The 12,401-nt window shown below is 60.3% G+C and overlaps 2 protein-coding genes across 7 annotated transcripts; one reads left to right on the top strand and one right to left on the bottom strand.

Annotated features, from left to right (window-relative positions):
• Positions 1 to 33: 33 nt before the first annotated feature.
• GPR62 (G protein-coupled receptor 62) lies at positions 34 to 2,141 on the top strand. Its single transcript, XM_039243691.1, has 2 exons — positions 34 to 174; positions 248 to 2,141. The coding sequence occupies exon 2, from the start codon at positions 278 to 280 to the stop codon at positions 1,367 to 1,369; it is 1,092 nt and encodes a 363-aa protein (XP_039099622.1). The 5' UTR covers positions 34 to 174; positions 248 to 277; the 3' UTR covers positions 1,370 to 2,141.
• Positions 2,091 to 12,190, bottom strand: PCBP4 (poly(rC) binding protein 4). 6 transcript variants are annotated; one of them, XR_005530426.1, is made up of 14 exons: positions 12,016 to 12,190; positions 5,786 to 5,927; positions 5,618 to 5,641; positions 5,477 to 5,509; positions 5,137 to 5,253; positions 4,784 to 4,915; positions 4,497 to 4,625; positions 4,175 to 4,249; positions 3,965 to 4,009; positions 3,825 to 3,888; positions 3,653 to 3,705; positions 3,394 to 3,563; positions 2,653 to 2,779; positions 2,091 to 2,284 (listed from the first exon to the last, which is right to left on the bottom strand). XR_005530426.1 is itself a non-coding variant. In XM_039243689.1 (14 exons), the coding sequence occupies exons 2-13, from the start codon at positions 5,864 to 5,866 to the stop codon at positions 2,688 to 2,690; spliced, it is 1,212 nt and encodes a 403-aa protein (XP_039099620.1). In that variant the 5' UTR covers positions 5,867 to 5,927; positions 12,016 to 12,190; the 3' UTR covers positions 2,091 to 2,284; positions 2,653 to 2,687. The 6 variants fall into 6 exon arrangements, 5 of the variants coding, with proteins under 5 accessions (XP_039099620.1, XP_039099621.1, XP_039099616.1 ...); XM_039243689.1 differs by having other exon boundaries at positions 2,653 to 2,976; XM_039243690.1 differs by having other exon boundaries at positions 2,091 to 2,779.
• Between the last annotated feature and the right edge of the window lie 211 nt (positions 12,191 to 12,401).

Raw genomic sequence — 12,401 nt, forward strand, 5'->3', positions numbered from 1 at the left:
GTGTCAGCCAGTACCATCTCCAGCAGAGACTGAGTTGCCCGGGGAAGAGGAGAGAGAGAGAGAGAGAGAGAGAGAGAGAGCAAGTCCCAGCCTTGCATCCCTCCATGGGGCCGGCCAAGCCCCTGAGAGGATGGCAGCCTGGGCAATGGAGCCAGCACCGGGGCAGCCTGTGAGGTGAGGCGCCGGAGGAGCGAGGGACAGGTGATGGGAAGGGGGGAGGGAAGACACTCCATTTCGCTCTCTGCAGCCCAGCACAGGGTGAAGTCTGAGCGCTCGAATGGCCAACGTCACATTGCTGAACACCTCAGAAGTCGCGGTCTCGGCGGGGTTGATCCTGGCGGCTATCGTGGAGGCGGCAGCACTGCTGGGCAACGGCGCGCTGCTGGTCGTGGTCCTGCGCACCCCAGGACTTCGTGACGCGCTCTACCTGGTGCACCTGTGCATTGTGGACCTGATGGCGGCCGCCTCCATCATGCCGCTGGGCCTGCTGGCCGCGCCGCCGTCCGGGCTGGGCCGCGTGCGCCTGGGCCCCGCGCCGTGCCGCGCCGCGCGCTTCCTCTCGGCGGCGCTGCTCCCCGCCTGCACGCTCGGGGTGGCCGCGCTCGGCCTGGCGCGCTACCGCCTCATAGTGCACCCGCTGCGGCCCGGCGCGCGGCCTCCGCCGGGCCTGGTGCTCACAGCCGTGTGGGCCGCCGCGGGGCTGCTGGGCGCGCTCTCCCTGCTCGGGCCGCCGCCCGCGCCGCCCCCGGCCCCGGCGCGCTGCTCCGTCCTGGCCGGCGGCCTCGGGCCCTTCCGGCCGCTCTGGGCGCTGCTGGCCTTCGCGCTACCCGCCCTCCTGCTGCTCGGCGCCTACGGCGGCATCTTCCTCGTGGCGCGCCGCGCGGCCCTGCGGCCCCCGCGGCCCGCGCGCGGCTCCCGGCTGCGCTCCGACTCTCTGGATAGCCGCCTCTCCATCTTGCCACCACTGCGGCCTCGCCTGCCTGGGGGCAAAGCAGCCCTGGCCCCAGCCCTGGCCGTGGGCCAGTTCGCAGCCTGCTGGCTGCCTTATGGCTGTGCGTGCCTGGCGCCCGCTGCGCAAGCGGCAGTGGCCGAGGCGCCCGTCACCTGGGTGGCCTACTCGGCCTTCGCCGTTCACCCCTTCCTGTATGGGCTTCTGCAGCGCCCCTTACGCCGGGCACTGGGCCGCCTCGCCCGCAGGGCTCTGCCCCGGCCCCCGCGTGCCTGTACTCCCCGGGCCTGGCACCTGCCGGCATTTCTTCAGCACCTCCAGGGACCTTCATTGGGCCCTGCCCTAGGCCCTTCTGAGGCACCAGAACAAGCCCCAGATTTGCCAGAAGGGGAGACCCTGGGCATGCCAGGCGCCACCTGAGAGGAGATCTGTCTTCCGTACTGAGCTGGGACTGGAGAAAGACGGTGGTATCAGAAGGAGCCAGTCCAACCTCCTGCACAGTTCCTGGCAGGGACCCTGCCTGGATTTTGGCTCTGGAACAGGAGAAAGGGGGCCTGCAGCCCGGTGAGGCCAAGAGGCTTCTGGGAGCTAGGAATCCTGGGTTCTGAGCCTGACTCTGCATAGCTTTGTATACAGACCTACCCTTCCCTAGGCCTGTTTTCCCATTTGTATCCTGGACCATCTCTAAGAGCTCCTCCAGCTTAGGTGGTTTGGACACTCATGGATAGTCCCCAGGGCAAAGGAGAGGAAGTGGGCAGGATCACAGAGAAGTGGGCTCTAAGGGCTTACAGTCAAAGGGATGGACCAAGCAGGGCAAGGTCTAGGTAACAGCCACAGCAGGAGGAACCAGTGGAGAGATACTCAGAAGGACTTCCCTGACATCTGCACCAAGGAGAGGCTGGACAAAGCTACTGGAACTCCTCTACCAGCTTCTAAAGTGCCCAGAAAGCAACTGGATCAGTGTGGTGCCAGAGGCAGGAGGCTGGACAACATGACCCCAAAGGGCCCTGAAGCCCCAGAACTGGCATGTGGAAGGGGCCAAAGCCCAATGGGGACTGGTGGATTCACAGATGGGGTCCTCCGGGACCTTGTCCACACCCATTTTCTGGAGGTTTTGCCAACACCCACAATGTTTCACAGCTTCCTGGTCTCTGAGAATATTTATTCAAAAACAGGGATTGAAAAAACTGTACAGAGTGTCTGCTGCTGAGAACTCGGCCCCTGCCTCCACGCCACTCCCCCAGCTGCCCAGCAGGGTCCCCTCTTTGGGTTGCCCTCTGCCAAGCCCAGCCAGTCCATTCCAGTCAAAAGGGTATCAGTGGAAGCAGCAGGAATCTGCAGGGAGGTGGGGAGAGAAGCATGGCCCCCAGCCACCCCCCAGCCCTCCTCCCTGATCCCCACAGGGGGGCAGGAGACTGGGAAGCCCTAAGGGATGGGGAGTGCATGAGTGACCCTCTGAAGTGAGGGCACTAAGGATGCTCCCTGCATCCGAGCATAGAGCTAGAAGGGGTGGAACCCCCCCTACCCTGGGGCTGCTGCGGCTCCCAGACCCTGGGCCAGAAACTGCTCCCGCTCTAAGAGGAGTTACTCCCACAAATCAGGGCCAGGTGGGGGGGGTGCATCCATGCGTCTGGGCATTAGTGGCATTTGGGACCCCAGGGTGGAGTCTCCTTGGGCAGGTAGGGTGCAGAGGCAGCCCCTACCGGTGGTCCTGCCTGCCCCTGTGCCTCAGCCGGCCTCAGTAGGGGGAGAATTTCTGCCGCTCAGCTTTCTTGCTCCCATTGGCTGCTGCCATCTTGGCAGTGTAGGCCGCCAAGCCCGGCGGCGGCCCTGGGGAGGCAGGTGGTAGAGCCAAGAAGGGCACAGGCTTGAGGCCGATGAAGTTGGAGAGGGAGATGGCATAGGGTGTACCCAGCAGGCCTGGGGGAGCTGTGGGCAGGGCCGTCAGGGGCGGCGAGAAGGGGGCAGGCAGGTCTGTGGGGGCCGAGCCGGGTGTCCCCCCAGAGGTAGACTTGGCCGTTTCTAGACTGGAGAGAGGGATATGGGGGGAGATGCAGGGGAAGGAGGGAGTGAGAGAGGGGCAATGAGGGCAAATATAGGGGGAGATTAGATGAAAGACAGAGAGGAATCGAGAACAATGACAGGAGAGAATAGGAATGGCAGGAGAGTGGGGGTAAACAGGAAGAAAGGATAAGCAGGTATGGTTCAGGGTGAGAGGAGATGCAGGGAGGCCAAAACCCAGTGGAAAAAGACAGGATGGGAAAAGACACAAGGAATGGATGTGGAGGGGAGATGGGGAGACACGGATTGGGTAAGGCAGGGGTGGGGAGGCAGAGGATGCACCGAGATAGAGACTGAGAAGGGAGATAAGCTTTCCCACCCCAAGTATGCTTTGCACAGGCACATAAACCCTGTGACCTGGGACAGCCCCACCCCACACTCACCAGGCAGTGATGAGGTACTGGGCCAGGGCGATGGAGACAGGGGAACCAGTGATGGTCACATGCCTCTCGCCAGCACCCTCTGCTTGGTTCCCGATCTTGATATGTGCCCCTGACATCTGCCGGATCTCACTGATCTTGCTGCCCTGGCGCCCGATCACGCAGCCAATCAGCTGGGGGGAGAGTACAATTCAACCCAAGGCCAGGCCCAGACTCCCAAGCCCCCGCTACCCACCCTCAAACTACCGGAGCCCCTGCTCACGTCGTTGGGAACCAAGAACTCCTGTGAGCTGGTCTGCGTGCCAGGATCCAGTCCTGGGAGGGAGGAGAAGAGGGATCAGATGTGATTCTGGGCCTTTCCTGCCTCCGTACATTCCAAGGGGGTTGCCTGTGCCCTGGAGTGTGCCCTTGCCTCCTCCTGCAGGGCTGCTCACCTGGCACCATGCTGGGTGAGGCAAAGGGGACTGCGTGGCCCGAGAGCTGCTGGAGCTTGGTAACCTGTGCCAAAGAAGAGGGTCATAAGTCAGAAGAGGCCTAGTTTGGGAAGGGGTCCCTCAGGGCTATGGTTACTCACCTCAGCTGGTGTCACAGCCCCATACTGACCCTGGACAGAAAAGCCCTGTGGGGGACAAAGTGGGTGAAAGGGGGTTACTGTGACAAGTCAGACCAGTTTGGCCAGTCACTCCTCTCCCCACCCAACCTCCAAGTCCTTCTTCCATCCCTCCCCCATCTCAAGCCCCCTTCTCTGGTGATGCTTCTCCCCCTTCCTACTGCTCCACCTCACCTGGTTGGCAGAGAGAAGGACGGTACCTAAGGAGAGGCTTGGATGATATGGGATAGTAGCTCCTTTGGGTGGGGACTAGAAGGCACAAATGCGGGAGGCTCTGTCAGGACCCTCCAGGCCCCCCTGGATCTCCCAAGTGCCCATGTTTTCAAGACTCTTCTCATGACCCCCCCAGGGTAAATGCATCCCAACACCCTGGAGTTCCCAGGCCATCCCTGCAGCCCTGCCCTGCCTCCACCCAGTGCCATAATGCACAGGACTTAGGGGCCTGACAAGAGAGGCCAGGGCCCATCCCCGCCCCCTCCCTGCACCAGGGCAGCACCTCCAGGATAACAGCGCAGATCTGGCGCACACACAGGATGATGGCATCAGGTACCCCAGACACAGTGACAGCACGCTCTGTAGAGTTGGGGAGCAGGTCTCCCGCCACCTGCACCTGGGCACCTGTGGTCTGCAAACAGAACAGGGGCCACTTCTGGCTGCCCTCGTAACCCAGACCAGGGCTGCCCAGGCTTGGAGCTCCCCAGGGGACAGGCAGCCATAAGCTCAGATCCACTCTCTGAAGTGGAGTGTAGGACTCCCTGAGGGTGGTATCTCCCTTCTCCTCACCTCTCGAATCTCCTTGATCTTGGTGCCAGCCTTCCCAATCAGTGAGCCACACTGGCTTGCAGGGATGACAAGGCGCAGGGTCACCGGAGGCCTGGAGACATTTCCACCATTTGCAGGAGCAGCGCAAAGGTCCTGGGCAGGAAGACTGCGGTTTGGCTGTGCTTGCCCCACCCTCAGAGCACCTTCCTGCTGGGGTTTGAAGGAGGGAAGCCCTCCCCAAATCCTACCCTAATGAAAGAACCCTGCCCCAGGCTTGGCCTCTCCTGCCACCTACAGCCACTGCCTGGAGTTGGAACCCTGTTCCCCTGCCCCAGGGAAGCTCCCTTGGCCTCCCACCCCAGCCTCCCACGGACCTCATCCAGCTTGAAGGCAATCATGGAGACTGCATGGAAGACGGCTGCTGTGGAGCCAGTGATGGTGGTGATGCGCTCAGGGCAGGAGCCCTCAGAGATGGTGATCCGGGCACTGCTCTGTGGGTACAGAAAGGCTGGGCAGCAGGTCTCCTTCTCCACTCCCTTGCCAGGAACCTGTCTGCCTGCCCACTCACCAGGCCCCAGCCAAGGCTGGAAACAGCTACTTTCCAAGAGCAGTCACTGGTCCCAAATAGTGGGGTCGGAGGGAAAATGTGGGTAGGGATATCCCCTCCCCTCCAAACCAGGTACCCTGGGCAGCTCTCCCAAACTCCATCCTCACCTGCTCCCGGATTCGCTTTACAGTCTCTCCTTTCTGTGGGAAACAAAATACAGAACGGCTCTTAGCCTGAGTGGTCACTGCCCCCTCACCTGGCCTAAGGCTTCAGGTTGAAGTCTACACAGAACAGAACTGGGCACCTACCTTCCCAATTATGCTGCCAACCTCCTGCAAACGAGACAAGAGTAGAGTCAGGGGACACCAATGCCCCAGGCCCTGCCCCTCCACTGGGACAGGGGCTCTACCAGAGACAGGAGGCAGGAGATCAAAGAGCTGGCCGGCCAGGCCTCACCCCACCCCCTACCCACTCACCTTCCCATGCATCAGCATCCGAAGTGTGAGGGTGATGCTGAGCTCTGGCTCCTCCTCCAGCCCCGCATCTGAGCCGCTCATCCTGTCAGGCGGGGCTGGGGCCACAGCGGCCTAGGGGTGCGTCCACGGTGCCGGGCCGGCTCTGGCGGGTGCAGCAGAAGAGGGGTTAGAGAGGAGCCCAGGTCTCCTGGGGTTCCCTGCCCTTACAGGAGGACCTCAGAGCCAGACTAACCAAATTCCTACCAAAGAGAGACAGTGTAGATCCCCAGTTTTGAATGTCATACTGACCAGTGTCCTTGTATGCAACTACTTGCTAGGTAACCCTGGAGAGTTCATTTAACCCATCCAAGCCTCCGCTTCCTCATCTGTAAGGGGAGACTACCAAGTCCTACCCTCAAAGAGTTATGAGAATTAAAATGAGTTGAGTATATATGTGGTAGGCACCCAGTCTCTATGAGTATCCTTCCCTTTCCCGCATACATTAGAAAAACTAACCAGGAGGTCTGTGGGAGTCCAGAGAGGGAGAGCCTCTTGTCTGACCTTTTGGAAAAGGGGATCCCTGTGGATTGGTCCTCGAAAGTTTGGTTAAGGTTGAAGTTATTTCAAATAAGAAGCACTTGCTTGCATCCAGGGACCAGAGCTCCCCACCCCCAGCTCCTGCCCCAGGACTATAGCATGGAGCTACTGGAGTGGAGGCTGGAGCAGCCGTGGGGAGCCACGGGGAGGCCTCGAAAGGAGGGTGGAAGTGAAGATAGGAAGGTTCTAAGAGGGTCCCCTTGCCCCAGCCTTCCCCCTGCCTGGCAAAGGGCTGGGAATACCATCTCCAGTGGTCACTAAAGCAGAGGCTCCCTGCAGACAGCTCTGAGCAGGGTTCATTCAGTACATGGGCAAGTTGGGGGGTGTCAGGAGACCAGCAGTCTGCACTGTGGTTTTCCAAGCCCTCTCCTGTGCTGCAGAGGTAAGAAGTGGCCACATTCCCAGACTGGAATACTTTGTACGGCACCAGAAAGAAGTCACTGGGCTCCCAGTCTCAATTTCCTCACCTATAAAATGGAGAGAGTGCTTCCCTCTGAGACTGGGTGATGGGTAAGAAAGGGATTTGAGGGCTGGGAAATGTCAAGGCCGTTAACTGACGGAGGAAGGAGGAGCCAGAGATTAGCTTCTGGGATTAGCCCAGCCGCCAGCCCTCCCAGCCCTCCCTACCCGACCCCTTTTCATGCCCCGACTTAATCCTGAACCTTAATCCTGCTTGGAAATCCCTCTCCTCTAGCGGCTGTCTCCTACCAAGGTTCAGCCTTGATGGGGAGCTAACTGGGGGATCAGAACCCAAGGCAGAAAATGGAGTGGGACCAACTGGTGCCAAAGCTGAGCCAAGACCAAGTCCTAACCCTGCAAATTCCTTCTGCCCAGGAAGGTGTGGGAGCCAAGGATGAGTGTGCCTGCCTAGACCACTTTAGAGACCTCTGGGCACCTTCTTCCTCAGCCCGCTGCCTTATCCTGACATGAAGGTCAAGGGCGTGGAGCAATGTCCAGTCCCCTCGTTGGAACCCCCTTGCTAGCCAGAGCTTGGGCATGGGGTAGGAAGGGGGTGCTCCCAGCCTGGCTTTCTCAGGAAGTCCAAGCAAGCCACTCCATGATGAGGCCTGCTCCTTCATCTGTACCATTCCAAACATGACCCACATGCACTAGCCCGGCAGGGGCCTCACAGACTACGCGCCCCCCCCCCCCCAACCACTCAGTAACTTGTCTCCCTAGCACCTGCTCCTCCCTCGAGTTCTGCGCATAGGCTCTCCAGATGTCAGAGGTCGACAGTGGATACAGGGACTATGCTCTGTGAACATCCTGGCTAGCCTCGTGCTGGCTGTCCTTGCTAACATTCCCCCAGCTGCGTGCACTTCCTCTAGCAAAGCACTTGTGATGACGTGCTTAGTTTCTGTCTCCCCGGACAGCCAAGCTCAGGAACCCCTTAGAGCAGGGGCCAAGGCTGCCACCTTCTCCTTGTGTCCAGGGCTCAGGTCAGAGCCAGGCAGGAGAAGTGTTCAGAACATAATGGTGAGCTCAACGGATGAACTCACCAAACAGAAGGGGACATGATGCCAACAGAGGGTCTATAACCTGCCCAAGGTCACAGAGAGGTGTGGAAAGCACAGTCCTGCCTGCTAGTGTGGGGCTCTGTCACAGGCCCTGTCTGCCTCTCCTTTCTGGTTATCCCATCTGGGTTTGTCAGTTCTCTTCCTGAAGCAGGGCTCTTCAAAGGTGGGGAGCAGACTTTAGTGGTCTGTGAGACCCCTGACTGGCTAGTACATGTGGGTCATGTTTGGAAAGGACTGACAACTTGTCCAAAGCTACGGTCTTAAACTCCAGAATTTTCAGAGGCTCAGGGACTCCTTTGGAGGGGCAACCAGTGAGAGACTTCACACTGTCCCCATACCATTGCCACATTACCTCTTGGGGTCATGAGGCTCGTGGAAAAAAGGGCAAAGGGACGAAGAATTTGGCCAAAACTAGAGTTCCTGCCTTGAAAAAGGTACCTGGGTCTGTAGCAGAGACTACTGCCTCAATTCCATGGGTGACCTTGGCTAGGCCTTCACCTGACATGTACCTCAGTTTACCTACCTGTGCTATCTATGTATATATGGGGCTGGGGGTTGCTGGTGTTGGTATCTCTGTGTCCTTCCTGTTCTGAGGGACCCTCAAGATCTTTCCTGTTTTTAGGAGAGAACAAGAGTTCCTGACACAGGTTTCCCAAATTAGTCTCCTAGGGGCCCTAAGAATAAGCAGTCCTATTAGCCATGCTGGGTCCTCTTCTGCCCTCACCAGGGTTCTAGGGAGTTATTTGTTGGTGGGCCCTGGGTCCCTGCTGGGCCACCCACATGGCAGCCACACGTCATGCCATACTGACCTCCAGCTCACCTCTGGGGGTGCCCAGCCCCCTCTGGTCAGCAGGGCTCCTTGGCAGAACATACCAAGCTCAGACCAGGCCTCTGACCTCGGGTGTTCCCTCCTGCTCCCCAGGCCCCCTCCCCAGATCGAGTGCCCACTCCCTCTGTCCCTGGCTTCCTGCCACCCAGGCTGGAGGGGGCGGGGGGGCGGGGATGACAGCTGTGTAAGCTATGGCGGCTGCCCCTTCCTGCCCCTCCCCCCCAGCTGTCTCTCTCTCATGACAGCTGCCCAATCAAAGGGCTGGGGGCTTAGCCAGCTCCCCCCCACATGCAGGGATCAAGTGTCCACCCTGGCTTTGTTCTGGAGCAAGAACAATCCGGGGGAGGGGAGGGCTCCTGGGGCCAGGCAACTCAAGTGGACTGGCCCGCCCCTTGGGGGATTCCCTTGGCTCTGCTGGCCAGTGTCTGGACCAACCAGGGCTTACAGACCCACCTGGGCTAGGAAGAAGGTGGGGGGCAGTCTCCAAGTTCACCCCCCACCTCACATCCCCTGACATCCCCCTCAGCACCACCAGGCTCCAACCTAGCAGCCTCCTACTCCTAATCCAAAAGCAGCCATGCTGGCCACACCCAGTGATGCTGGGGAATGGCTCAGGACATCAGGCGAAGCAGGGCGTGGCAGGAGGTGGACACTAGGCTTGGGGAGATCAGCACTGAGGGATCCTGACTCCCTTGCCTGTCCCATTCACTGGGTATGCTCCCCCTTCCTGATTCCCCCCAGGCCTCCACAAGAAATGTCCCAGTATCTTCTGCCCCATGTGCCCAGCCTCTCAGCCTCCCAGCCTCCCAGGATGACCATTCATAGCACTTCTTGGGAGAGTCACAAGAGAGGCCTGCAGGGGAGCAACCTGGGTGTGTGTGTGGGGGCGGGGAGGGGTCCATGAGCTCACCCTCTGGTTTCCTGACCCAAGGCTATCCTGTGGAATCAGTGCTAGGCAGCGAAGGGAAGCTCTGACAAGTTGTCCGGTGCCAGAAATGCGACAGCCTCCTTAGGGCATCATTAGGCAATGCCTCAAGAGTCCTCACAGCCAAGGGAAACTGAGGCAGGCCCAGAATGGGCTCCAGGAAAAAGGACACAACTTCATGGTACAGCCCCACCCCCGGATACCCATCCTCTCACTGCCTCATCCAAATTGAGAAAGGTCTCTAGCTTTATTTTCCATGCTGGAGACTGGGTCATTCTACTGCTCAACAGCCATCATTGGCTCCCCAGTACCCAAGGAATAAAGCCTGATCACCATAGACAGGCACTCCAGGCTTTTCGTGATCTGGTCCCTGCCAGCTTCTCTTCTCTCATCTCTATCCCTTCCCCCCTACACACCAGGCTGCAAAACATGCCTAGCACCTCCAGGCCTCTCTGGGCCTTTGTCCAGGCTGATCCCAGCTTGAAATGCCCATCCTCCTCACTCTCTGTCAAAATCCTTCTCAAATGCCACCTCTTCTGTGAAGCCTTCCCCAACCTTCCAAGTCAGACATAATCAGTCAGGCCTCTGTACCCCCTAAAGATATGCCTCAACTTAAAGGAGCCCCAACTTGGCATTTTCAAGCCTACCTTTCTACTACCCAGGAGAGTAAGAGTTTCTCCACGAGATCAGGAGCCAGAATGTGGGCAGGGAGAAGGGCCTAGAGGCATTAGGGACCAGAGATGGGGCTGAGGGTCCCAGATAAGGATATAAGGACGGGGTGAGAAGATCAGGGCACAGGCAGACCAGCCACATGGGAGACCCAGGATCTGGCTAGACGGAATCCCCAGAACCCCCGCTCCTGATGTTTCTTTGGATCTAGGGGCTTCCAGCACGTCACTGGGGTGGGGGATTTGCGCTGTGCTTTGAGACTTCTAGGGGCCTGGAATGGGCTCCCCATGTGTAAGGGAGGCTGGAAGCAGAGCTGGGGAGTGGCATAGGTTTCACAAAGTCAGAACCTGAGGCCCAAAGAGGAAGGCACTTGTTTATAAGGCTACGTGAAAGGCAACTGGCAGAGCTGGGAGAACCAGGGGTCCACCTGTGCAGCTCAGAGCTCTTTCCTCAAGAGGTCAATGCCACTGGGCAATGGTGATGAAGGGTGCGGGTGGGGGGTGGCAGGGATGGGAGTAGGGAGGGTGGACAGAGCCTGTCTGGGGACACAGGGCGGGGCAAAGCCAGCCTCCCTGTGGCCTGGGCCTGCCAGGGTGTGTGGGCTGCCTGCTCCCAGCCCCCCACCCTGAGCATGCAAGAAGAACAATCCCCTTGTGTTTGGGCAGCCTGAGCCTGCATGCTGATGAAGGCTGGGGTGTGGGGGCTGGGATGGGGGTGCTTTGGAGGTTGAGGGGGTTCTAGGACGCAGAGGGACTAGGGGATCTTCAGATGGGAAAAGGACAGGATCCCAGGTGCTGGCCCTGAAGCAGTGAGGGTGACCTCAGGAAAGACTGAAGGCTGGAGCTAAGGTTTAAGGTCCTGGAGAGTCCCTGGGGTCTAAAGCTCTTTGTAGAAGGAGGGCCCCTAGGGACACATGCCCTCTTGGTCCAGCATGAAGGTAAACACTGTGGGCTTGGTGGGGGCCAAGAGCCCACATTCTGGAAGGAGTGCAAGCACCTGGCCGTGGGTGCATCCCCTGGAAGACCACTCCCCAGGGTGCTGGAGCCGGGCGGAGCACTGGGTGCCACAGGTCTCAAGATGGCGGGCCTGGGACAGGGGAGTGAGGAGGTGGGCACCTCCCTCTCCTGACCAGGCAAGCGCGAGAGCCAGGCTGAAGTGAGTAGCCAGAGACACCCCCTGTCCCCCAGGACTCCAGCTAGAAGCTAGGTCAGAGCTGGGGGGCTGAAGAGCCACAGGGCATGAAGGGCCACTCTGAGCCCACAACTGTCATCACTACACATCCCTGGTTGGAGATCTGTCTGCCAGCCCCCCCAATCAAGGACTGCAGAGAATGGGAAGGGGTGTGTGCTGAGCCAGGAACTGCAGGGGAATGGCAGATGGGGACAGAGATGGAGCAGGACCAGAACCCAAGGCAGGAGGTCGAGAGAAGAGCAGGTCCAAAGAACACAAACAGCAGGTGGGATGTGGGTCTCAAATCTGGGGTCTCAGGTCCAGGAAGGCCCTCCCTTGGTGCTGGGGGCTCCTCTGGAAGAGCAGCGCCCCCCACCTGTGCAGGCCTGGGCCCGTGTGGGACAGTGAAGCATGTTCCTCACGGTCTCCCAGTCTCCCAAACCGGGACCCCGGCCTGTAGACTCCGGCGCGGGCTCCCAGCCCACCCCCCGGCGGAACCCCTAAACTTCGCGGCCCGCGGTGCCCCGCCCGGCCCGCGCCCTACCTCGCTGGGGCTGTCCTGCGGCGGCGGCGGCGGCGGCGGCGCGGCGGCTGGGCCGCTCAGTCCCACATTGTCCCCGGGAGAGGCGGCCGCTCACAACTGCGAGTGACATCAGCTGCGAACAATGAGGGGTTTGACAGGCGCGGAGCCCGGCCGGCCCGGAGCCCGGCTCCGCGCCCCCCCCACCCCCCGGCCCGCCCGGCCCGGCCCCTCCCCGCCCCCTCCCCGGATCCGATTACAGCGCGGCGGGCCCGCCCCAGCCGCCCCAGTGCCGCAGCCGCCCGCCCCGCCCCGCGCGCCGCGGAGCGCCCGGAGCGGCGGCCGTTTCCGGGAGGGCTGGTGCGACCCTCCCCCGGCAGGTCGTTCGTGCGCCGGGAGCGGGGGGCGTG

The sequence above is a fragment of the Hyaena hyaena genome, unplaced genomic scaffold (genome assembly GCF_003009895.1).
Source record: "Hyaena hyaena isolate Hyena2069 unplaced genomic scaffold, ASM300989v1 scaffold_231, whole genome shotgun sequence".
In the NCBI taxonomy this organism is placed as follows: Eukaryota; Metazoa; Chordata; class Mammalia; order Carnivora; family Hyaenidae; genus Hyaena; species Hyaena hyaena.

Bases quoted from the DNA above. Each gene is read 5' to 3' on its own strand.
- GPR62 (XM_039243691.1), top strand. From the start codon at position 278: ATGGCCAACGTCACATTGCTGAACACCTCAGAAGTCGCGGTCTCGGCG.
- PCBP4 (XM_039243689.1), bottom strand. From the start codon at position 5,866: ATGAGCGGCTCAGATGCGGGGCTGGAGGAGGAGCCAGAGCTCAGCATC. The intron at 5,510-5,617 runs GTAGGTGCCCAG...TGTTTCCCACAG, and splicing joins TTGGCAGCATAATTGGGAAG to AAAGGAGAGACTGTAAAGCG. The intron at 2,977-3,393 runs GTGAGTGTGGGG...CCCTCTCTCCAG, and splicing joins CAGTACCTCATCACTGCCTG to TCTAGAAACGGCCAAGTCTA.